The 27,500-nt window shown below is 43.7% G+C and overlaps 1 protein-coding gene across 2 annotated transcripts in view; it reads left to right on the top strand.

Annotated features, from left to right (window-relative positions):
* The first annotated feature begins 760 nt into the window (after window positions 1-760).
* Window positions 761-27,500, top strand: part of LOC143030292 (uncharacterized) — a 68,312-nt gene continuing 41,572 nt past the window's right edge. For both annotated transcript variants that reach the window (XM_076193454.1, XM_076193447.1), the window contains exon 1: window positions 761-1,250. In XM_076193454.1, the coding sequence (XP_076049569.1) occupies window positions 1,175-1,250 (76 nt within the window). In that variant the 5' untranslated portion in view covers window positions 761-1,174. The remainder of the gene's footprint in view (window positions 1,251-27,500) is intronic.

Genomic DNA, 27,500 nt, shown 5'->3' with positions numbered 1-27,500 from the left:
TTGATGATGATAATTATGATGGTGGTGGTGTGAATGGTGTGATGATGGTGGTGGTTGCAGGGGTGAGTGCAGCGGTGGTGGAGAACCGGCTGTGAGGCGGCCAGAATGCCGGTTTCGTCCTGAAATAGAGTTTGCAGTTGACGCAACCCAACCGGCTGTGGTGGTGGTGGGGGAGGAAGAGGAGGAAGAGGATAAAGAGAGGATTGGAATGAGAGAGAAGGACGAAGACGGCAAAGGGGGCCGTGCATGAGCAACAACCTTTGTGAGCGAAGGGGAAACTTAGGTTAAGGGGTCAAAAAATGAGTGTGATTCCAGGGAACACAAATAAAACAAAGAAAACAAACAACCGGGGGGAGGGAGGGGAAATGAATGCAAAAGCGTGCGTGGGACGAACATGTAGTGACAGAATGAGACTAAAGAGTGGGAAAAAGAGAAGAGTAGGAGGAAGGGAGAAGGAAAAGAAAGGGAAAATATAAAGAGGATAATGGTGAGGTAAACAAGGAAAAGAGGGAAAAGAAAAAAAAGCGGGGGTGAGGGAAGGAAGGAGGGGTAGATGTGAAAGGAGAGGAGGAAAAAGAGAAACAGGAGTATGGTGAGGTAAAGGAAGAGGAGAGAGAGGAATAGGGGAGGAGGAAGTGAAGGAAGGAGAGAGAGAGGAATAGGGGAGGAGGAAGTGAAGGAAGGAGAGAGAGAGAGAGGGAGGGAGGCAGGCTGAAAAAAGATGGGAGATATTGTGAGAAACGAGGTGAGGAGGGATGTAAATGTAAAACAAGAAAACTAGGTGTAAAGGAAAGAATGAAGGTAAAATACAAGTACAGACAATGGAAGGAAAAAGTAAAGGGAAGGAAATGAATACAGTAAAGGGGAAACAATTACGAAATGAAGAGAAAATAATGACGTAATAAAGGTAGGGATAAAAATATAGATTAGAAGTCGAAAGAGAAAGTGAATAAATAGGGTGTCCACAAAGCTCATAAGATCGACAAATGATACAAGGGGGAGGGGGTGGAAAAAGAAGAAGAAACAAAAAAAAAAAGAGGCGATGAGACGGATGGAAAGGGAAAGTCCATCCTAGCGAGTCTCTGAGAGTGAAAGGCGACGACGGCGGCGGCGACTTGGCGCCAAATTCAAACAAATCCGACGACGACGACGACAACTCTGCTGTACCGGTGTCATGACCTCCATCCACAGTAGATGGCGGTGGAACACTTACTTTCTAGAATGTGGTCAAGGTGAAGACTTCCCGTACGGTAAGGCATTCGCTTTTCCATTCTAGTAGCCGCCAGGCTATTTCACTCCAGCTCCTTAGACATTCCTCCTTCCTGGTAAAGTAGCGACGAGGGAGAGTGGAGCGTCACACAGGGTCCACGACTGACGCCTCCCGTGGCGGCAAACATCTCCCCAGCCCCTATTTCATTCTGGCTGCCTCCTTGGCACGCCTTGAGAAGCCAAGGGATGTATACATACAAACCCCTTCTCCGACCTCAGCCTCAGTCAACACCCTCGGTGCCTGCCAAGTGAAGCACATATTTTTTTTCTTTTACTCTGGCCAAAACACAGGAACAAATGCCCGACATTCCTCCCTCTCTCTCTCAGTTGAATAGAATCGCCTTGGAGCATAAACAAGTTCATCGATATATTTTCTTCTTCCTCTCCTCCCGAGGGCGCAGACAATGGAGAGACAGACTCACACGCTTCCTCGGTTTCAAGAATACTGTTTCCCTGAGAACCCGCCGGAGGCATCCGACGGCGACAAACTTGAAGAAAACGTGATCACATACACACACACACACACACACATACACAATTTTGATTACTACATGAACGTGCGGGTATGGTTTACTTAGTGACTCAATATAGGGGAAGGCTCGGGGAAGATCCGCCCAGTTAATATATATATATATATATATATATATATATATATATATATATATATATATATATATATATATATATATATATATATATAAACTTATCATGCCCGGCCCGAACCGTAGGTTTGAACTCGAGTCCCCTCTGAATGTGAGTCCCTGGTGTTACCGTTTCGCCACTCAGATCGTACACAAATTTCGAAACCTGATAGGAATTACATCTGGTAAAAGCGATCCGTTATATTATATTATATTATATATACATATATATATATATAAATGTATATATATATACATATATATACATATAAATATATATTTGTTATATATATATATATATATATATATATATATATATATATATAAACTTATCATGCCCGGCCGAACCGTAGGTTTGAACTCGGGTCCCCTCTGAGTGTGAGTCCCTGGTGTTACCGTTTCGCCACTCAGATCGTACACAAATTTCGAAACCTGATAGGAATTACATCTGGTAAAAGTGATCCGTTATATTATATTATATTATATTATATATATGAATATATATATATATATATATATATATATACATATATATAAATACATATATATATTATAAAAGTGAAAAAAGAAGTCATGGGCTCTGGTTTCGAGTTTTTTTTTAGTTTATTCCTGACCGGTTTCGCTCTATGCTTCTGAAGAAGCATGGTGCGAAACCGGTGAGGAATAAACTAAAAAAAAAAAAAAAAAAAAAAAAAAAAAAAAAAAAAAAAAAAAAAAAAACCTCGGAACCAGACACGTGATTCTTTTTCCACCTTCATCAACTTGAGTATATATATATATATATATATATATATATATATATATATATATATATATATATTAGATCTAGGTAAACCCTTTACGTAGGATGACGCACTCTACCGATTTTTTTCTAGCTAATAACACAAGATAATTTTATCACTTGAAGCTATGCAACCACATCTATGGGACCAAGAGGCCTATGGTAGAAATGAGAGGAGTAAGAACATCAGGACTAGAGGAGGAGGAGGACAAAAAAAAAAAAAAAAAAAAAAAAAGACGTGAGGAGCGAAGAGGAGATGGAAGCAAAGAAGGGAGGAATGAATGAAGGAAGAAGATAAGGACGAAGGAAAGGAGACGGGTTAGGAAGAAGGGGGTGTAGCTGAGGCGAAGGTAGATAGGGAGGAAAAGGGCGCGCGACCAATACAGTGTTCTCTTCGGAAACGAGGGAGGTTTAGCGTCCGTAAGGGAGAACGTGTACAGCTGCACAGAAAACTATCGTTAGTAAATCACGCTAATCATTTTGACACGAAACAACGAAACTATTTGAGACAAGTTGAAGTCTCCATCGGAAATAAGATTATCATGTCATAGTGAATCCATATGAACTCCGGAACTATTATTCGATTCATATTCATTCAGAAGGAATTCGAACAATTCGAACCCCAGAAATACCAACCCTTCGGTATCATAAGGTTATGTTCATTAGCGAATGTTTCGACACCCCTACTAACGATAGTTTTCTGTGTAGCTGTACATTAGGAACGCCAGACAGGTATATACCGCCGTGCGTACCGGTTTATGAGGAAGAAAGAGGTGTTCACGTTTCACGTAATGTACACACATAGGTATAAATACACACAAAACATATAATGTATGTATGCATGTAAGTATGTATATATGTATGTATGTATGTATGTATGTGCTAGAAGTTGAACAGCAAAGTAGTTCTTGGTTTTGTAGTGAAGTTATTAATTCCTCGTGGATTCTTCTCTCTTTCTCTCTCTCTCTCTCTCTCTCTCTCTCTCTCACACACACACACACACACACACACACACACACACACACACACACACACACACACACACACACACACACACGCACACACACACACACACACACACACACACACACACACACACACACACACACACACACACACGCACACACACACACACACACACACACACACACACACACACACACACACACACACACACACACACACACACACACACACACACACACACACACACACACACACACACACACACAGTTGGTAGAGCGCTGAACTGGGAAGTACGATGGTGCTCCCAGTATCCAGTTCGAATCCTGCCCAGGGCCGAAATTATTTCGGTATCGCTGTGCTTCGGGTCGTTACTCTGACTCTCGTGGGCGGGGAGTTGGGTGTGTGTGTGTGTGAAAGGTCATAGCATTGCTCATAGATCGGTCATACGAGCTCTGAGCTCTCTTCCGGGAGGGAAATAGCTGTCGATCACGAGTTCAACACGTGATCCAAAGACCAAAGTGAATACACACAAGAACAAGGTCGGCTCTGCCACCTCCACCTCCAGACGAATGAGGCGTCTGAGGCTACAAGACCTTCCAGACAACTCGCTACCAGACACACACACACACGCGCGCACGGACGCACACACACACACAGACACACACACACACACACACACACACACACACACACACACACACACACACACACACACACACACACACACACACACACACACACACACACACACACACACACACACACACACACACACACAAGAATGAAGGAGACTGCAAGAGACTATAAGGCCTATACTAGGCAGTTCCATGTCCATGACCACGCGCGTGCACACACACACACACACACACACACACACACAGAGAGAGAGCGGCTTACTAAAGGACTGTAAATTTCTAGAAAGTAAGAACACTTGTTCCACCCTAGAGTTCACACACCACGAGAGATATTCGTAAGTGCGTCCCCTCTCCCCCACGCCGATGTTCCTCCTGAGTTAAGATGGCGAGATGCACATAAGAATAAAAATATGAATGATAAAAAAAAACAATTACAGTAAAACATAAGAGATGTAGTAATTAAAAAGGAAAGGAGGTGGTCTGTCAATCAATCAATCAATAAATCAGCCATTCTGAGTCCACTGCTAAACAAATGAACCCAGAATGGCTGACTGATTGATTGACAGAGCATCTTCCTCTGTCAATATCTGTCAAATTTCCCGATCACCGTGAACAAAGACGTCGGCGGTGGCGACAGTGGGCTAGATGTTGCACTGCAAGTGGCCAGTAGATGACGCGGACGCCGTGTCCGTGAGACGAGAGACGCCAAAAGTAAGGACCGCAATACTTGGAGGAAGAGGAAGAAGAAATAGAGAGCGAAATGTAACTTCAGTAACAAAAGGATGACCAGAGACAAGCAAGGCTCAAGCAAAGTGTAGTAAAACCCTTGTCCCCACCCCGTCTCTCCCCACCCCGTCTCTCCTCTCCGCTCCTCATACTGCAGGATGGAAAATGGGATCCCTCGGGGGGCGTTCTCATTCCCACCTTCTTCAATGTGCTCATTGAGAACCTGGCTCTCTTTAATCTCGAGGAAGATGCTCACCTCCTCTGTTATGTGGACGACCTCGTGTTGGTGGTCGCTGGGGGCGACTGCCTCCTTCGTAGGGCTCAGAGGGCACTTAATCGCCTCTCCCAGGAATGTGAAAGGCTGGGACTGAAGATCTCAATGTCTAAGACTAGAGCAATGAATTGGAGGATGCGGAAGCAAAGACCCCTTCTTACTCTTCATGGCGACACCCTTTCCTGGGTGCCCACCTATCAATAATGGGCATCTGGATCGATGCCAGACTCTCCTTCGCTCCGGACATCAGGTACCTCCGTGAGGCCACAAAGACGAGATTAAATCTTCTCATATCCATAACGAGGCCCCGGCTATGTCCCAGACACAAGATCCTCCGGATGTACTATATTCAAGCGGTGGTGGTGGACTATGTTGTTGTGGCTCTCATCTCCCTCCAGATCAGTTCGTGGGCCTTCAGACGGAGCTTGCTGCTATTTCCTTTTGGACCAGCACGGAAGGTCTGCAACATTTCACTGGATCCCCAGTCACATCGGGATACCAGGGAACACTATTGCGGATACTGCTGCAAAGGCAGCGACGAGGTTCAACAATATCATATTGCCCTTGGTACACTCGATCACATAGATCAAGGGCGTCACCATCAAGAAGGCCAGATTAATGGACAGGGCCAACCACAGCATCAAACTTTATACTTCGGAATCAACGCTGTGGTACCACTTCGTCAGTCACTAGGAACGAGGCAATCCATCTGCCTCCAAGTAGAAGGGCGGAATACACCGTCCACGGGATAACGCCTAGGATATCGCTATGGGTGGCAAGTGCTACACGCGTGAAAAGACAATCACGAACCCTGCAAAATATGTGGGGTCGAGGTGCAACAGCCCCTCTACCTCTACTTGCTAGAGTGTAGAGCCACTGGTACTCTTCGTCTAGGACTCAGCCCGCCACTCATTGCGGCAGGGGTGGCGCGGCACTTCACCGTCTCTCCTTCCAAGGCAACCTTCAGCTTCTTGGGGGGGCACACCCTCTCCCTGGCTCCGCCTGAGGTTGAGGGATACCCCCCTCCCCTGAGATTAGGGTGCCGCCGCTAATAACAGTGGCATCGCGTGGACAACGGACCGTGTATATGAACTGTTCCGGACCACCTGGAAGGTCGAGGCACGAGTGAGTACTACCCTCGCAAACCAAGAAGAAGAAAAAGAGGGGGGAGTGGAGAGCAGTGCTATCCACAGGTTTTGATTCGTCCTGGATATGTGTATATATATATATATATATATATATATATATATATATATATATATATATATATATATATATATATATACACACATATATATGTATATATAGTCACGTCCTTAGCGTAAATAGAATCTTGTGGTTATGTTGTCATGTCTTTACATGAATAAAGTCTCCTATTTATATTTTTAAGGGACGCCTTGCGTGAATATGATATGTTGCGTATTATCATTAATGTTGTTACTGTCACTTGTGGAAAGAAAATTCGTATATATTTCATAAAAGGAATGTTATAAAGTAAACCATTGCGTAATACCCGTTTGGTGGGGCGCGCTTCGAATACATTCTGTCAGATGACGCCAAGCTTAGAAAAGTTACATAATTTGGCGCGAAAGCATGTTCTCATGTAGCTGAAACTCCCTACTTTAGGTACGTATCGACACCCAGGAAACGTAATCACCAATTCCCGAGCTATATAAGGCTGGGCAGAGAGCGACTACAGAGAGAATAAGGGCGGAGACCTAAGCAGACAAAACTGAGAGAAGAGAGATATGACAAGAAAAGAAGCAGACGCCCACGGTTCATCTGAATCTACGTTGATTTTTTGTTTTCACATTCGTCGATTACGACAACTCAAACAAAGAAATCTTTTGAGCCTCTACGATTGCACTACGCAATCTTCAAGTATCGAATACGTGAATTGGCAATCTCCACGTGAAGTGCAAGCCTTCGTTTTTCCGAATTGTTTTGTTGTGGTGTGCGTGCATGCTAAGGGCATTGTACAATTGTCATACATTGTACTTGTGAGTAGATTGGGAAATACATGCTTTCCCATATTGTATATAAATACCATGAAATTTATTTATACTAATTTATTAGAATCATTGTATTAATTGCATTTCTATGTGGTCGTATGTTTTCCCGCCAACCCAAAGTGGCGTTAGTTGTTATTACGCCTCCAAAGTGTACGCACGTCCTTTACATTATAAAAATAATACACTATTTTCCATTGTAATATATTTTTATTAGCCGCCCCCGTACAGTTTCGGACATTTAAACTAAAGATAAGTACGACTCGACATACGCTCTCTCTGTGTGTTATTTCTCGACTACGAACCACCAACAAATCTCCTACGTGCTCCCAACTACCAAAAGATAGATAGCAAAAATTTCAGCTTCCATGTGGTAATGTTTCTATACATCCTAGGTAAAAATAGATGTGATTTTTGGCTTTTTCAGGTCAAAAAGCATGGGAAAAATACAGAAACGTATGAAAATATGAAAAAGTTGTTTGTTGAATAGGTCTAACCTGTGAATCATCTCCCTAATGCGTAGAGATCTTGTAATACAAAGTTTAACAGCCGGCCTAGGATTAATAAAGTGTTTAAATAAAATCAATGCACTACTTACAATCTGTATATCCACGGCAGGTGGTCACATTGTTGGCCCAGCTTGCCACTACAGGCTTCCTTGAAGAAACTTGATGAATGACGTCGGCGTTGGCAAGATGTGACGACACCCATCGTCCGTAAGCGTGTGCTCCCACTTAATGATTATCCCAAGATAGGGGAACACAAAACTGAGTAAAATCATTCGGAGACGGCCAGAATATCTGATAAGCTCTCGAAAGCGGGATGGCACCTATCTCGATTACCTCCTTACCTGCCGAAGAACATTTGTCCTTTCAGTCGTCTGTCTAACGTCAAACGATTCCATTCAGCCGCCCAGTTTCCTTTCGCTGGCAAAGGGGTTCAAAGACTCCTGTTTTCAAAAGATAGAAAGAGATAGAACCACCAGGAGCAGTGACTGGGCGAGGCTGGCAGGAGGTCGGTGAACTACAGTACAAGGTCGCCGATGATGGTCGGTCACCTGAACTGGACTGAACTGCTCTGTCCTGTCAAGAAATAAGGGCAGGCAGGCATGCAAGAATGAAGCTCAACCCGCGGGCTATGGAGAAAGCTGGGAACTTGGTGTCATAGAACAAAAGACCGAAGGAGACTGTAAGAGACCATAAGACCTACACTAGGCAGTTCCATGTCCCTTACCCTTATCCCTATCCATAAAGTCATCTAATCTTCTCTTAAAACAACCTATCATCGCCAGCTTTACAGGATGAAATGGGGGTAGAGCGCACACACGTACATGCATGCGCGCCTGCACAGACGTGTGGGTGTGCATATTTGCGCGTGTTTATGTGTGTTCATGATGTATCACGCTTAGCAATATTCCGTGTTGTGGATTTCCTGGCTCAGCGATGCATGAGGTACTGCCAGTCCATCATCCACCAAGCAAAGTCGTGTTAACGGGTCACTTGCTGCTGCCCCTCGTTTCTCCTCGTTGCCCTACTGAGGTGGAAGGAGGGAAAGGGGGAGGGAAAGGAAACTCCAATACGCTAAGTTGCAGTTCCCCCGACTTCTCTTTAATTCACACTACAACATTTTTTATGGCTGGCATGCGCGACACCAGAGGCACTGTATGTGCCGCGGGGGCCCTGGACCATTCATGAGTTACTCTACATCATCGTCGTCGTCGTCTTCACCCTGGGGGCAGGTGACAGCTTTACTGCTGCTGCTGCTGCTAGGATGACCCGACATCCTACAAAGGGCTAAAGGGAGTGCTAGCTTGTCGGGCAGGCCAGGCAGGCAGGCAGGCCAGGCACTCTTGCGGGGACAGTCAAACCTCGGCCACCCACCACATCTATCCTATCAGAACGGTGTAAGTGCATCTGTCCTTGTTGCAGCAGCGCTATCTGTTATATCAAATGTGGTTATTGTTCAAAGGGAACTGCTGTGGGGACGAATTGTATTAAGTACTTCAATGTCCCATGACCTGACCTGCCTCGCCCAGAATCGGACACGTAAAGCGACGTGGCCAGTGAAATGTAAACAAAAGTGATAACATGAGCACCAATCAGGCACAAGGAGAACAGTCTGCTATGCCACCGAGTTCTTCGCTCTTAAAAATCAGCATAACTAAGGAAAACAAAAGTAAGAGAGCGCGTTGGGAAGAGGATTGCGTCATTCGGAATGCGGGGAGGTTCGGGGGGGGGGTAGCAGTCGGCTGAGCGGCCAGCCACACGAGTATTTAATATCGATCCATCCCAAAGTGTGGTGTGGTGGAGCCGGCTCCACTACACCACACCACTACTCTCCGATGCCAGCAACCGTCAATATCATTCCGATCTCGGGTGCCACACAAACAATGAGGCACTGAGAATAAGTGTTTTGTCATGGATAACAGCCGGGACACAGTCACGGCAAGCGTTGTGCTCCGCGCTGGGACATCACTGGACATAATGCAAACTCAACTCGAGAACGGCGTTAATTCTTTCGAGACACACTAAGAAGTCGAGTGCCCACCTTCCTCCGCCAACGTCAAGGGTCATAAAAAAAACAACTAAAGTCTTCGGGCTGTGTCTTTCATAAAAGAGACCGTTAGCTTTTCGGCCCTGTCACACCTTTACGATTTAGCCAGCGCATGCACTTATCAAACTTTCTCTAAAACGCTGGCATACGCTGAACTTTCGATGATTATTTTTTCAAATTTAGGCGTATACATAGCGTAGGCTATTCATGACGAGTTGGACATACACATAACGTGTTAGTAACTTATATAAAATGTTTTGATAATTTATAGATAACTTATACCAATGAAAGACTAGCATGTTGCCAGCGTTCACAACCCATGCCCAACGATAGTTCAACATATGTTCAGCGTGGGGCAGCGCATTCCAACGATGATGTGTTGTAGCCTATAAAAAAAGTTGCAGCTCGTCGGTTCGAATCATAACCGCACCATATACCACCGAATCAACATGCTATAAAAAACTCAGAAATCTCCTGGTCATGGCCGAGGGCGTGGACGAGGATGCGAACGAAAGGACCCATCACGCCCACCATCTAATGGAGAGGATGCATCGTCAGTGGCATCGGTAGCTTTGTTTGTGGCCTCCTCTCCCTTTCAGCATGCCCGGCCTACCCATGCCAAAAAAGAGGGGGCAAGGAAGACTCAGTTTTGCCTTGATGTCCCGGAAGAGCATCTAATGTGCGATTTCCTTCGGGAGAACGCCATCCTCCGGGACATCAAGTACTGACGGTTTCCTCCTGTAAATCCATTCTATACATCCTAATTTCCCTAAACGTTGCCAATAAGTCATTATATGATAGTAACGAATTAGAAACACACGCACTAAGTTCTGCTGTCGTCCGGAGCACGTCAAATACTTCAACATACGTCAATATACATTGAAGATAAGTTTGGTATAAGTTACACAAGTTCAAAACTGTTAATCATGGGTTGAATAAAAATTTTGGGAACGCTAGACATATGTCGACGTATTTTGACTTATGAGCAACTTACAAGTAACGTGTGTGTACGATCGCATCACAGTATGGCCCGCGTATGCGCGGAAGGAATGGGGAGGAGGGGAAGGAGAGTCTCAGGAAAAAATAAGAGAAAGAGAAGGAGAAGGAGGGAAGGAGGAAGAACAGGAAGTGGAAGAGAAGAGGGAAGAGAAGTAGGAATAGAATATGAATGTCAAAGAGGAGAGGTAGGAGGTCTGGAGAGAAAGAAAACGAGGATGGGGTGGGAAAGGAAGAGAGGGAGGAGGAGGGTGAGGTGGAAGAGGAGTAAAATGAGAAAGCGGAGCAGAAGAGGAGGAGGAAGAACATGAGAAAGAAGAGAAATAGAGAAAAGAACAGAACTGAAAGATCAGGAGGAAGGAGGAAAATGAGGAGCAGAAGAGGAGAAGGAAAGGGTAAGAGGAGGATGTGAGGAGAGAGGAAGGAGGAGGAGAGGAATAGGGATAGAGGAAGGGAGAGGGGAAAGGAGGGGAGGGAAAATAAACACTGACGGAAGAGGACATGATGAAAGGAAGAGGAGGAACAAGAGGAAGGTGTGGGAAGGAGGAGAAGGAGAGTGTGAGAAGAAAAAGAAGAGGAAGAGAAAGAGAAGGAGGGGAGGAGGAGGGAAGGAGGAAGGTTAGAGGAGGGTGTGAGGAGAAGGAAGAGGAGAAGGGGAAGGTGTAAGGAAGGGGAAAGAGGAGTAAGAGGTGGGTGTGAGGAGAGAAACTCACAAACAGCAATTGCCACTAGATAATTTGTTCATGAGGAAGAGGAGTAGGGCAGGGAGGGGAACGGAAATTGAGGGTAATGAGAAGCATGGGAAGGGGAGAGAAAAGACTAGGATACAAAGGAGGAGAAACAACCGTATCATGAGATGGATGAGGAGATGCAGGAGGAAAAGTGAAGGAGAAAGAACTGAAGGAAGACGAGGAATCATGGCTGGAGGAGGAGGAGGAGGAGAGGGAAATGGAAGAGGAGGCTGAGGACCAGGTTTATGAGGAGGTGTCGGAGAAGGAAGAGGAGGAGAGGGTGGAGATAGAAGAGGAAGATATGGATGAGGACCCCTGAAGAAATGGAGGGGTAGGAGGAGGAAGAGTTGGAAAAGATGGAGAAGGAAAGCGAGAAGTAAGGGAAGAACAGGAAGAGGAACACTCAAAGCAAGGGCAGGATGAAAAAAAGGGAGTGAAAGGAAATGCAGGAGGTGAAATGGGAAATGGAGTGGCGGAGGAGAAAGATGACGGAGGAAATGATGAAAAAGTAGGGGGAGAAAGAAAGTACGAAAGAGCTCGCAAGGGTCCTTCCTCTCTTCCCTTACTTTTACACACATCCCCGCCTTCCCCTCCCACCCTGGAGTGTCTGTGCATCGACGCGACCATGGGTCGGTCGGCCAAGGACGATCCAGGTCACGTGCTGGGACAGGACAGAAGGACGGAGGACGGAGGGAAGAAAGGAGAGGACTACCCCTCCGTTGGCCGGGTCACGTGACAACCGAGCTACGCCTGCAGCCGTCCGGGAGGTAGGCTAGGCCAAGCCGGCTGGCCGGCACCGGCAGAATGGAAGCGGAGCAGCAGAGTCTGGGGGCCTACATATTTCTTTCACTGTCACGGAATAAATAAAGAAGAAATAAAAATCTTCACGACAGAAACACAGGTCAGACTGGAAACGGAAACAGGTGACTGGGAAACGCCTTACGGTAGAACTAACTAAAGAAATACTCGTAGTTTCCAATCCAACTTTCTTTCCCCTTTCAGTATCGACCTCAATGCAATGGCCCAGTGAGGCACTTATCCAAGTGCTTCCCATTCATTCTCCATTCCACTACGTGCCTGCATAAATATATCCAAATATGCCAACTCCTGTCCACTTCTCGACGTGGGTGCAAGTAGCCTTCCCCAGGGTAACGGGCCAGTACGCACTGAATGTAGAAAAAAATTGGACACCTCCAGTGAAAACCAGATTTCAGTGACTTCTCTTCTTTATATGTCTTCCTCAAGGAGATCAAGCATCGATGAAAAAGATATCCTACCGGCAGCAGCATACACAACAGTAATAATAATAACGATAATAATGATGACAATAGTAGTAATAATAACAATGATAATGACAATAATAATGTAAATAATAATAATAATAATAATAATAATAATAATAATAATAATAATAATAATAATAATAATAATAATAATAATAATAATAATAATAATAATAATAATAATAATAATTAATAATAATAATAATAATAATAATAATAATAATAATAATAATGACAATAATAATGATGATGATGATGATGATGATGATGATGATGATGATGATGATGATGATGATGATGATGATGATGATGATGATGATGATGATGATGATGATGATGATGATGATGATGATGATGATGATGATGATGATGATGATGATGATGATGATGATGATGATGATGATGATGATGATGATGATGATGATGATGATGATGATGATAATAATAATAATAATAATAATAATAATAATAATAATAATAATAATAATAATAATAATAATAATAATAATAATAATAATAACATGCAACTCAGTTCGGAGGGGGTCAAAGATAGCAAGCAAGTCATTTTTCGAAAAGAAAAAGTGGTCTTCAATCAAATATTACTAGACTGCACTGGGAACTTTGATTTACAAGTCGCTTGATTCTCAAGAATGGCAGGAATTGATCATTTAAACAGAGGTAATTTTGCAGTTTCCATTGTCGCCAATTCTTGGTTGTCCTTAATCGCCTGGCGTTTACTAATGAGAACGAAGAATGTAAAGGCTACCACCGTCTGAGGGAGATGAACATCAGGAGCACTACGTAACCTGTCGGCCGTCGCCATTCGTGCGTAGATGCATTGCAACTTTCGCTGCGACATGACGTCACGGCAGGGAAAGAAATGAAGGCGCACCAGTGCGCACGAAGCTGTCTAAATGGAACGATTGAATAATTGGCGTCACGTGACGCCAGTTCTGCACAAGTCAAGTGCCATCTTGTGTTGCGCCATGGTGGCGCTCCTCTAAAGACAGAGTACTGGGATGCAAGTAACCAAGCCTATGGCACTTGAAACCCTGAACGATTGAGGAAATTAGACCTTCCTACACTATCATACCGTAGATCAAGAGGGGACATGATAGAAACCTTTAAAATTGTGAACAATTTATATGATAGTGAAGTGAGCAGGGGATTATTTATTGAACTTGCCGGTTCAGTGACTCGAGGACACACCAAGAGGATCTACAAGCAGCGCCCAAGATTGGACATCAGGAAATTCACTTTCTGCAGTCGTGTTGTGAACAACTGGAATAGTCTTCCTGATCATGTTGTGAATGCAAATTCAGTTGTGAGTTTTGAAAAGAGATTGGATAGTGTATGGAAATATCAAGATCAAATATTCGATTACACAGCTCAAATAAATAACAAACACCTAGACCACAGTGACCACTAGACCCCAGATGACCTAAGTTTTAGTCATTTAGAGCCGGAGTCACAGGCTTAATAGCCTCTTCCGGGACCCTTCTATGTCTATGTCTATGTCTAAGCCTATGGCACTTGAAAGGGAGGAGGACATTGGCCGTGGAAGGGGGTTTATGCACGTGCACACAAAATAGCGTTATAAAAAAAAAAAAAAAAAAGCCACCGGACCCAGGCAGGCGATCGCTCTATGGGAGCTCTATGGCTGGAGAGACACAGAAAACGATCCAATTATCCTGTGAACCGTTCACATTGCGTTTTTAAAGCACTTACGCAAGCAAGGAGCTTTAGAGAAAATGTGTAGCCAGAAGACGTCTGTTGTTTGCTGGGTGGCACCTTTGAAGCGAGCGGATGCCAACGGATGGAAGCAAAGGATCCTCACAAGCAGAGTGGCTAACACAAGACCTCCTTACAATAATTGAGTGCTGCTTATAACGAACGAGTGGTAACCAGTGAGGAAGGGCACGATGTTCGACCTCGCGGCAGCACAAGACTTCCAAAGGTTATCCCATTCCTCCCCAGCGAACCATTAGGTCTACGCCCACCACACCCAACCCCACCAAATTATAGAAATTAATAGATATACAATCGAATCAAACAAAAGGATTATATCATATAGTTTCCTTCAGTTTAAGGGAGACCTTCATACCAACTATGAACAAAGTGGAGAAATATTATCATAATATTTTCTGATGGTGGTGAGAAATTTGTATGTCGCTTATGTCTGTGGAGCAGGAGTCTGCAGGACTACCAACTGTACCGAGCTGCACTGCAGGAATCGAATGTAATTTCTTATTGAAATGGAGTATAGGGTTATCGACACAAAGTTTTAACAACAACGTTAGCCTCCTGATAGGTTTTGTCCCGCAGCTAGAGTGGGTCTCGATTGATCAAGACGCCTTCCCCCAAGAAGTACAACATCACCTTTTACTTAACCAAAAGAAAATCCATCAATCCTGAGTACAACTTCAAGAAGCCCCCACCATCCTCTCGGTGCCCCCTCCCCCGACCCACCCCAGGTCAGGTGAATAATACAGACTACAGGAAGAACAAAATTGGGTAAGTGGCCAGTGCGAATCCAGTGTCGTCATAAGACGGTTCCCGGCACTCCAGGGGAATGCCTACAGTGACCCCGTCCGGCAAAGCAATTTGCTCCCTCCATCCCCCAAACAAACCACTCTATTTCATCGCCAAATGCTCAAATTACATCAGCTCTAATATACAAGGGGTTGTTGGTCACTTATCTTACTGTGTCCTTAGCAACACGGTAGGGGTGGTGGTGGTGGTGGTGATGGGGGGGGGAGGTCAAGGGACCACCCCCCATCACCACAACCCACCAAGAAGAACCCCTTATTTCATCGCTAAATGCTCAAATTACATCAGCTCTAATATACAAGAGGTTGTTGGTCATTTATCTTACTGTGTCCTTAGCAACACGGTAGGGGTGGTGGCGGTGGTGATGGGGGGGAAGGGAAAGGGACCACCCACCATCACCACAACCCACCTGGAGGAATGCTCCGTCCTCGAATAGTTCCCTCCCTAGCATGAGCCGCCACCTCCTCCCATCCCAAGACGAAGGGCTCATCGATATTCCGATAACTCATATTCTGAATCTGTTTCGTAGGTACCTCCAAGGCGGAACAAGATTCAGGATAGCCCGTCAGGCAGAAGAAGCCCTCGTGGAGTCGCAGCGAGCACGGGTGGCGGCGGCGGTCCTGCCTCGGGCGCGGGAGGCCGGGTTCGATCCCCCGTGGAGCGCATCAAGCAGGGCAGCTGTTCGAGTCGCACCTACTTGCCTGGCTTTCCAACCCAAACACCTACTCCTCTTTGCAGTGGCGGGCGTCAGAGGAGTAGTCCAGTCTTGCATGCCAGTCGGCGATTTTGGCCCCACACAGCCACCCACTGGTAGGTCGGGCTGACTAATTGCACGACAGACTTCAGACCCCTTCATTCACAACCCCCACAGGTCAATTCACGACCACATTCGGCACTTCACCACGGATCAAGAGAACTACCGTGGTGAGCTCGCGCGGAGGCCGTCGTGGTTCCCGAGGGGATAGGCCGGTGGTTCCACAGTGGACCATTAGGGCTCAATACTTTAAGATAAAATTTCTAGGCGGCATACGAGAGACCTCAGGATGGCGGCGGCGACGACGACGACGTACTTCACAAGCCCCGAAGGCCACCAGTATAAACAGGCAGGCTGACCCATTAACCCATTTATCTATTCTAAACCAACTGTCATACTCTTGTCTCTCCACATCTTTATTCTGTTCATATAAGTCTTTTTTCTTATCACAGACAATATACAATTTCTTCCTGTGGAGTCCTTGTTCGAAATTATCGTTTTCGCAAACCGTGCCCCCTCTCCCCCCACCCCCGACACATCTTCAAAATGTCATGACGAATACACACATTGGCTTATCACTTTCAGTACAGCGACGCACTATTTTCATTTGGGTTCTGATTCACACTAGGCGAATCTAATCAGCTGAGGGGGTTGGCCGCTGCTGCTGATGCCGCTGCCGATCGACCTCCTCCCCTTCCCCTCTGCGTATCGTCTCGGTCCGACCCCTCGTCTGGACTAAATCGTCAAAGAGGTCTAATTTCGTCTTAAAAACTACATGTAGAGAGATTCATTTTCCTTCAAGAAACACCGGGGTTACCCAAAGGCCGTCGCCGCCGCTCCCTCACCGCCCAAGGGCGAGGCCGGAGGTTCATTGGACTCTTTCGAGGCTCAAAACACTTTCATTTTAAACCAGAGCTGGAAACAACGTTTCGAAGATTTATATTCGAAAACCATAATACATGTTTCCATGAGTTCAGAGACAACATACGAACATTCTAGAAGTTGACAGGTTTGCGCCCCCATGCACGTACCCCCCTCTCCCTCCCCCAACTTTGATCACAATTTTCACTGGTAGCAGTTCTTTCCGCTTCCTTCCGCCAGACTTCTTACCACCTCTCTCTCTCTTTCTCTCTCTCTCTCTCTCGCTAACTCGCTTCCGAATGGACTTGTTATCAATGGCTAAGCTTGTTGACCTACTCAATGAGGACGTTCATGCAGATACATGACAGTCACCATCAAATGGAGGTAAGAAGGACCAATCCGCTGGAACAGGATTCTTGATTAATCGAAAAATGGCTGACAATGTAGTGAAATCCAGTAACACATCAGATAGGACAGCTTGGATTATGTAAAATATAAATTCTGAAAATAGTTCAAGCTTATACAAGAATTTCACAGAGCAAACACCATTTTAGAACAAAACTTTTATTGAGTGAACAAAGTTTCGCTCATTGGAGCCCTTTAAGCACAATGACGGAGAATACAAACTCAAGAATATAAAAGCTTCTCTGAGGAAGGACAGAAGGAGTACGAGGGAAGAAGGTCGCAGAAGGGTCGCGGAAAGTCACCTATGGAGTCGGGGCAACTCGCGGACGGCCTTACGAAACCTTTCTAAACACCACGGGATACAAATGAATTCCCGGGGATGCAATGTTGAACATGCACCTATTCTGTTCCATAATGCTTGGCTCTCAAGCAACTACTGCTTCTAGACACTTTGTCCTTATCCTCTCGTGACCTTTCCCGCCCCTTCTGAGGTCGTTGCATGTTTAGAGTTTGCATTCTTCGTCTTTACAGTTGGCGCCAACGAAAATAAACAAATAAATAAAATAGAAAAAATAAAATTACATTCAATAAAAGTATTCATCCTTAGATGATGTTTACTCTGCTAAAAGAGTCGGCAGTTTGCCATTTTCAAACGTCATTAAATCTTCTGAGAGACACAGGTTCACTGTATCAATCAATATGTTGCCCCAGGTCTCTCCTGGAGCAAGAGATTCAGGTAACCAGCAACAGCCAGAGTGGCTTACAAGTCACTTAAGGAAGAAATATTGTGTTGCTGTCCGGGTTGGGGGGCAGCGCGAGGTGAGGTGTTCCATGCCCTCCGTGTTAAAATTGCACTCAAGGCATTTTGTTTCTGTATCCAGGCCAATTCTGTGACGGCTCTATCTTGGTACTTGATGGTGACCTGAATGCAAGCGCGTTGGTGTGATTCTTGCCTCTCTTAAGAGGGATTTTTCTGTTGTGCTGATGCCAGGTGGGGGGAGGAGCTCAATTGAACAGGGAATTTGGTGGTCGGTCTTGAGGAGCACATTCATGCTTATATTATAAATCTGAGCGTGAATGTGTTTTTATGAGGATTGTGGTGTAAGTGGTAAGTTGTTGGGGATATCTGAGTAACCTGCAGTTGGTGTAATTCATATGAATGAGCTTGTGTGAGATGGTTGATTAGGGTTGAAGGCCCTTCCATAAAAGTGCGTATTTATCATTTTCATGTGTTCTATAGGCAGGATTTTAGTTTCTGTGAGCAGGTGTTCTACTGGGATGGTTTTGGTGCATTCTGTTATATGTATATATACTGTGTATATATATATATATATATATATATATATATATATATATATATATATATATATATACTGTATATATATATATATATATATATATATATATATATATATATATATATATATATATATCTGAATGCTCTGGTTTGAAATGTACTTAGTCTTCGGCTCGATGTTGTTCTCAGGGACGAAAACGCTGGTTGTCGCCAAGATGTTAAAAATACACTCTTTCTAAATCAGTGGTTCTTAACCTGGGGTACCTGTACCCCAAAGGGGTACGAGACAAGATAGCCAGTGCAATGGTAATGTATATTTTCTATGAGAAAGCAAAGCAAGGTTTGTTTCACTAATCCTTTTCATATGTTTGCATTGTATTTAAATTTGATGGGGGCACGGGAATTTTTTCAGAGGTGCCAAGGGGTACAGGCAGTGAAAAAGGTTAAGGACCACTGCTCTAAATGAATAAAAAAAAATGCAGGAGGGTGAACGGTAACAAGGACGCGGTTCATTCAGCTTGGCACACGCTTCGTAGCTAACTGGCTAGCTACTACACTACTACACAGTCCCCGGGAATGCCCTCTCGACTATCCCTCAGTGATTGCCGCTTGCCCTGGGTGTCCAAGCACACAGGGCAAGGGTGACAGCCTAGGCCACAGCCAGGCGCCTTCCTGGGCCTCTCACACCGTGGCACGCGAGACTGGTATGCCGCTGGGCAGCCCAGCACTCGCGTCTTCCTACCAGTAATCTTCGATTTGCATATTTGTCACTCTGAGTCACGGACAACAAATACCGGACTCTCCTCTGGGGTCGTGCACTCGAAGCGCAGGCCTCGGTGTGTACATCTCTCTTCACGTCAAACCGGCCAAACAATCCTGTCGGTTTTGGTGGTGGTGATGGTTGCTATTATCATTGCTATTACTCATGTTGTTATCATATTACTATTATCAGTATCACCGTAAGCATGATATAATTATATGTCGTTCCCATACACATACGGGCGCCGGCACGCGCGCACACACACACACACACACACACACACACACACACACACACACACACACACACACACACACACACACACACACACACACACACACGTGATCCAAGACCATGGTGAATTACACACACACACACACACACACACACACACACACACACACACACACACACACACACACACACACACACACGTATGGGTTGGGGAGGTTTCCTGCCTACTTCGAGGAAATGCACCCCTCTAGCCCTTTTTGTTGGCTGCGATAGACAACTTTACATGTTTTATTCTGGCCGGCCAGCCAGCGCCCGATGACTATTCAGCTTGGAAAACAACATGAAAGCGGAAGAGTGGCATGAACTCAATGACCCTCCTTCTCCCAGCCCCCTGCGGTGACGAAGATTCCAAACTTCATTCTGGCCATCGCCGGGTGATTTCATTCAACTTAACGTCACCCGGAGGGTGGGGTGAGGAAGCGTTCAAACAACACACCACTCATACCAGCACACACTCCTTCCACACCGATGGACATTTGGTTATTTGTTGCAGGGAGGCGATAGTGAAAGAGTATGTGGCACCTAGAGTCATTTCATTCTATTCAGTGAACAATACACGGTGGCGCATGTGGCGCGTGAAGAGGTTAACCCATTCAACTCCGATGACAAGATGTCTTGTCATTTGGTCAAATAAAACAAAAAATCATAATAAAACAACAAAATGTTTGATGATCAAACAGCACCAGAAAAATATGACGTCATCAGTCCTCCTCGAAGGAGGACTGATGACGTCATATTTTTCTGGTGCTGTTTGATCATCAAACATTTTGTTGTTTTATTATGATTTTTTGTTTTATTTGACCAAATGACAAGACATCTTGTCATCGGAGTTGAATGGGTTAACGGTATTCTGGCTATATGGACGTCTGTGGGGCTTACAATGTTGCCAGGTGTTAACGAGGTCACATACAAGTATTCCTAATAGCCCTGTGTTGTGGGCGTAATTACATGCGCATAACATTGGCATGCTTCGATGTCAGTACTTCTACATACGAATGTCATTATCCTACTAGGTGTGTCACTTGAACGTGCTTGTGTGGGTCCCTTTGGAACTACACTAGGTGTGCGTGTTACAAGGGTGTCATTGTGATACGTGGATTACGCGTCTTGCTACGTAGCGCCCCTCAGTACCTAATACCGCACTATGATTCTGTGATTACGTCACCACTGTATTTCACTACACCACAGTATGTTGCTGGCGATAACCAGCGCTTCTCTTCTTAGGGGCAACTTGAGTCACATAAGAAGTGGTGAGGGATAGATTTAGGGATACGAGTGATTACAATTTTCCCCAGGTGGTAAAATACTGACTGCATAAAACCTAAGCGGCCAACACCCCCACCCTATGTAGGGGATCGGGACGCCGAAGGGAGGCGAGTTTGCCCATTCACTCTGATTGCTTTCATTCAACTGTGTGTGTGTGTGTGTGTGTGTGTGTGTGTGTGTGTGTGTGTGTGTGTGTGTGTGTGTGTGTGTGTGTGTGTGTGTGTGTGTGTGTGTATTCACCTTGGTCTTTGGATCACGTGTTGGACTCGTGATCGACAGCTATTTCATTCCCGAAAGAGAGCTCAGAGCTCGTATATCCGATCTATGGGTAATGGTATGACCTTTCACACAAACACACACCCAACTCCCCGCCCACGAGAGTCAGAGTAACGACCCGAAGCGCAGCGATACCGAATTAATTTCGGCCCTGGGCAGGATTCGAACCAGATACTGCAGCACCTCCTTACTGGCAGTCCAGTACTCTATCAACCGCACCACTGAGTCGTGTGTGTGTGTGTGTGTGTGTGTGTGTGTGTGTGTGTGTGTGTGTGTGTGTGTGTGTGTGTGTGTGTGTGTGTGTGTGTGTGTGTGTGTGTGTGTGTGTGTGTGTGTGTGTGTGTGTGTGTGTGTGTGTGTGTGTGTGTGTGTGTGTGTGTGTGTGTGTGTGTGTGTGTGTGTGTGTGTGTGTGTGTGTGTGTGTGTGTGTGTGTGTGTGTGTGTGTGTGTTGGGGTGGAGGGATTCCCGTTTCATAGGGAGAGGGGGTGATTTTATTTTATTTTTTATAGTGAAATGTCACTCCCACGGGCTTTGTTTGAGCCCGTGTTTGTTAGCACATGTGTCGGATGACCAAGATAAGTAAATTATGTACCCTTCTACACAGCAACTCGGAGGAATGTGAGGGGTCTGCTCTTGCATTAGTCCATTGGTTCTTAACCTTTTTAACTCCATTCCTTCTTCATGAATTCTTAACATTGCCTTTCAATTTTCTCCTAAATCACACCCTGCCAAAGTAAAAAAGAGGAATATATATATATATATATATATATATATATATACATATATATATATATATATATATATATATGTATATATATATATATATATAGATATATATATATACAGTTGTTCCTCAAAAACCGACCACAGTTCCTTCAGAAAAGTTGGTCGAAAGTTGAAATGTTCGATTTTTAAAACTACTGTAATTTTCCCATTTAAAATAATGGAAATACGATTAATCCGTTACAAGCCTGAGATGAATTACATAAACAGAAATACGTTCACATAAATGATATATAGTGTAAAAATGTGTATATGAACATTGTGTAAAGTGTATTAAATGCATAAAAATACAGTAATAATAAAAATACATGTACAGTACTGTAATAAAATAATAAAAATAATAATACTGTACTGTAATACGTCACATACCTGTTCGTCTACGAAGCGATGTCATACGTGAAGGGCTGGGTGTGGAGGGAGGGGAGAGGAGGAGGAAATTATTGCTTGGAAGGGGAGTCCCCTTCCATAAAACAACTCTGCAATTGGCCTTCATGAGTTCTTTCCCTACGTTGTCTTTTTTCTTCTGGAGACTCGTCGTCGTCTCGAGTAGGCTTTCTTTTTTCTTTAAGGAAGAATCTGTCTAATGTTTGTTGCACTTTTCTACGTTGCACGATTTTTCTGAAGTACGTCATGACGTTATCGTTGAAAATGTTCACTGCACGGTAGTCAACTGCGGTATCGGGGTGGTATTTTTCAACGAAAGCTTGCATTTCAGTCCATTTAGCACACAGTTCGTTTATTTTAGCACTCGAAGTTTCCTCCCTTACCTCCTCCTTTCCAGATGATATTTCTTCCACCTGTTCCTGCTGTTGCTGTTGTTGCAGGTGCATCAACTCTTTCGTGCTGAGCTCTGCAGAGTGACCTTCAACGAGTTCATGCACGTCTTCTGCTTCAACTTGAAGGCCCATGTTTTTGCCCATAGGCACAATAACAACAATAACAGTGACGTCTTCAACAGCAGGATTTGCGTTGGGCTGAAACCCCTCAAAATCTCTCTCTGGGACACACTCTGGCTAAAGTTTACGCTTTCGCTATGCACTTGTCAGAAAACGATACGCCACTTGGCCCCAGGCCAAATCAATGAGATTCACACGACTTTAGATAGTGAAATTGTCTTTCCAAAATGTTCTAAGGGTCAAGTTGGTGTTACTCGTCACTTCAAAACGCTTGCGGAAAAGGGCTCGTGTGTACATTTTTTTTAAAATTAGAAATGACCTGTTGATCCATGGGTTGAAGAATCGGTGTTGTATTGAGGGGTAGGAATTTAATCGTTATAAGGTCTAACGAAGCTGATAACTCTTCCTCTAAAGCAGTGGGGTGGGCAAGGGCATTATTCATCACTAAAAGGCACTGTTCAGTCAATCCCTTTCCCTTGAGAAACGCTTTTACTTGGGAGGCAAAAACATCTTTAACCCACTCCTTCAAGAATTGCCGGGTTACCCAAGCCTTAGTATTGGCGCACCAGAAAACCGGTAACGAACTTTTTTGCACTTGATTCATTGCGAATACACGGGGGTTGTTTAAATGATAAACCAGCAGGGGCTTAATATTGCAATAACCACTGGCATTTGCACAAAACAATAGTGTGAGACGATCTTTCATGGGTTTATGGCTAGGCAATGTTTTTTCTTCTTTAGTGATGTAGGTACTGTTTGGAAGTTTCTTCCAAAACAGCCCCGTTTCGTTGCAACTAAACACTTGCTGGGGCACAAATCCTTCAGCAGTAACATAGTCATTAAAAATGTCAACGAATTCATCAGCCACGGCCTGGTTCACACTAGCTGCCTCGCCATGTCTTATTACACGGTTTATGTCAGTATGCTTTTTGAACTTTTCAAAACAGCCCCTGCTGGCTTTGAACACGAGCTTTTCACTGTCACTAGGACTACTCGTACTCGTGGTCGGAGCACTACACTTAATCGAAAGCTTTCTTCTCTAACTCGGCGTAAATCGCCAAAGCTTTCTCGCAAATTAACTCATTTAAACTGTCCCCTACTAATTCTTTTTCTCTTGCGAAAATAAACAATAGTTTCTCCATCTCCTCCACCATTTGGATCCGTCCAGTGCTTAGCGATTTTACTTTCGTAGCCACATTTGTTTTTTTAATAACCTCTTTGTTCTTAAGGTACGTAGAAATTGTCGATTTTGGGATCTCGTATTCCCTTGCTAAGTCGGACACACGAATGCTCCTTTCATGTTTCTCTATTATTTTTTTAAGCTCAATAGTAGTGCGATTTTGTCGTTTTGTTCTTTTTGGGGACCCATGGCTATATATATATATATATATATATATAAATATATATATAATATGTATAGATATGTATATATATGTATATATATATGTATAGATATGTATATATATGTATATATATATATATATATATATATATATATATATATGTATATATATATTATATATATATATATTATATATACTGTATATGCAACACTGAATGGGTCCTAGTGAACAGATTTACATTTATCAACCATATTTCAGTTTAATTCTAAGCTATCAACATCAAGAAACTCGAGGAGTATATACATGCAGAAATTGATACGTGGTACAGCTAAGGACTCGATCCTCCGCTAGCACGTAACAAGTGACAGTGACTTAACCGATTGCACTATCATTAGCTGTACCATGTATCAATTTCTGCATCTATGCTACCTCGAGTTTCTCGATGTTGATACCTTAGAATTAAAGTGAATTGTGGTATATATATATATATATATATATATATATATATATATATATATATGTGTGTGTGTGTGTGTGTGTGTGTGTGTGTGTGTGTGTGTGTGTGTGTGTGTGTGTGTGTGTGTGTGTGTGTATTCACCTCGGATCTGCTGCAGCCTCTTTTCGAGACAGCCAGACAACACCCTACGGCAGTGAGCTCAGAGCTCATCATTAGCAGATCTCTGAGTAGGTCTGAGACCACTCACACTCCACACACCGGGAATGCAAGGTCACAACTCCTTGACTAACGTCCCGTACCTACTCGCTGCTAGGTGAACAGGGGCTACACGTGAAAGGAGACAAACCCAACTTGTCTCCTCCCGGCCGGGGAATCGAACCCCGGTTCTCCGGCTTGTGAGGCCAGTGCCTTACCAATCCGCCACCGGGTGTGTGTGTGTGTGTGTGTGTGTGTGTGTGTGTGTGTGTGTGTGTGTGTGTGTGTGTGTGTGTGTGTGTGTGTGTGTGTGTGTGTGTGTGTGTGTGTGTGTGTGTGTGTGTGTGTGTGTGTGTGTGTGTGTGTGTGTGTGTGTGTGGGTGGGTGGTAGGGTGGTGAGATAAACACCGAGAATTGTTGAAGTTTTAATTACTGACGTTTCGCTCTTAACAGAGTTTCTTCAGAGTGTACCGTCTGAAGAAGCTCTGTTAAGAGCGAAACGTCAGTAATTAAAACTTCAACGATTCTCGGTATTTATCTCACCACCCTACCACTCATTTTGTCGTCCATTCTTCAATATATATATGTTTGTATGTATGTTAAGTTACTATCACTTGTCACGTGCTAGCGCAGGTTCGAATCCTTGGCTGTACCACGTTTCAATTTCTTCATGTATGCTTCCTCGAGCTTCTCGATGCTGATGGCTTAGAATTAAAGTGGATTGTGGTTGATAAATGTAAATCTGTGCACTGGGACCCATTCAGTGTTGTACATACATACATACATACACACACACACACACACACACACACACACACACACACACACACACACACACACACACACACACACACACACACACACATATATATATATATATATATATATATATATATATATATATATATATACTGTATATGAACAATGACAATTATTATCATAATAATAATTAAAATAGATGTTGATGAAGAAAACCCTTTACTTTATTACAAAGTTGGTAATCATAATTATCTTTTATTCAATATAATTTTATATGCTGATCTTACATCGCTAGACTAAATTATATAAGTTATATACGAGTGTATAGTTTATAAGAACAGGCCATCGCCATCTAAATTCTTGTCATGGCCCCCAGTTTGAGAGTTATTGCATTAGTCGTACCACTCATGTCACCAGGGCTCAGAAGGGAATAGGAATGCAGTACACACTCGAATAACAACTATAAGAAGGAAAAAGAAAGAAAAAATGCACAAGAGGCCTGAAGCCGGACGCATCACCATCACCACCACCACCACCACCACGGGGCCAAACTTGAGTGTGTCCTAAATAACAACAATAATAGTAATACCTGGCACAACAACCAACCAGGCACACCAACCATTTACTCTTTTATTCACCTTTGTTGTCGTTTCCATTTGAACATGACACATACGCGCGTGCGCGTGCACACACACACACATAATATATATATATATATATATATGTATATATATATATATATATATATATATTATATATATATATATATATATATATATATATATATATATATATGAGGAAGGTGGAAGAAGAAACGGGTCTTATTCCTAGTTAATTCCTGACTGGTTTCGCTTGGAGCTTCTTCAGAGGAATGATACTTTGGTTCAAAACTGATGGTGTACATTGACGACCCGACTCCCACCGTGTAGGCAGGGGCCACGAGAGGTTGGGCGGAGACATACAGTAAATTAATTAACAACTAATACCATTTAAATCCCAGTAAACAGATCTTGTGTGTTGTTGTCTGATAATGTGAAAATGTACATTAAGAGTGCTGCCGTAAATGTAAGATGTAAGGGCGGAATGTAGAATGTTATGAGTGTGAAACTCGGCGGACATGAGACCACTGGACATTTTCCCCATCATGGTAGGTCGGCGCCGTTCTGGGTTAGCTCTTAATAGTAGGGTATTTTGCTGTGAATTTTGACCTTTTTACATGTACTTTCTGATTTATATTGTCTTCAATTACTTTCCTCTGTATTCTGGCTTGAAAATCTCAAGGACTGGAAATTATTGATGACACAGGGAAGAAAATATAACACCTGGTGACACCAGCAACACAGAACAGAAATGATCAAAGTGTCATATACAAGAAAATTTAGTTAACGTCCCTAATTTACTCAAGCATTTTAACATCAATGTAGCCTTCAGCAATAACAACACTACTAAACACTACCTTTTCAATAATTCTAAAAATTGCCAAAAAGGATGTCAACATGAAATTCCTTGTAGAGTGTGTAATGAGTTCTACATTGGTCAAGCGGCAAAAGGTCTATCTGTTAGAATTAAACAACATAAAAATTGTGTAAAAGATAGGAACGATTCAAGTGTCATTTTCAAAATCTCGGAACCTTCAATCACCCTATCGATTGAGATAATGCTAGTGTGATTACCTTCAACAATAACATTGTCAAAAGGATCATTATTGAAAGTAGCTTAATCAAATTCTCAAATAGTAA

This window comes from Oratosquilla oratoria, chromosome 1 (assembly GCF_046742065.1).
Source record: "Oratosquilla oratoria isolate Oo_2021 chromosome 1, ASM4674206v1, whole genome shotgun sequence".
In the NCBI taxonomy this organism is placed as follows: Eukaryota; Metazoa; Arthropoda; class Malacostraca; order Stomatopoda; family Squillidae; genus Oratosquilla; species Oratosquilla oratoria.
Note: the sequence above shows the minus strand (reverse complement) of the source record. Positions and strands in the feature narration are given on the sequence as shown.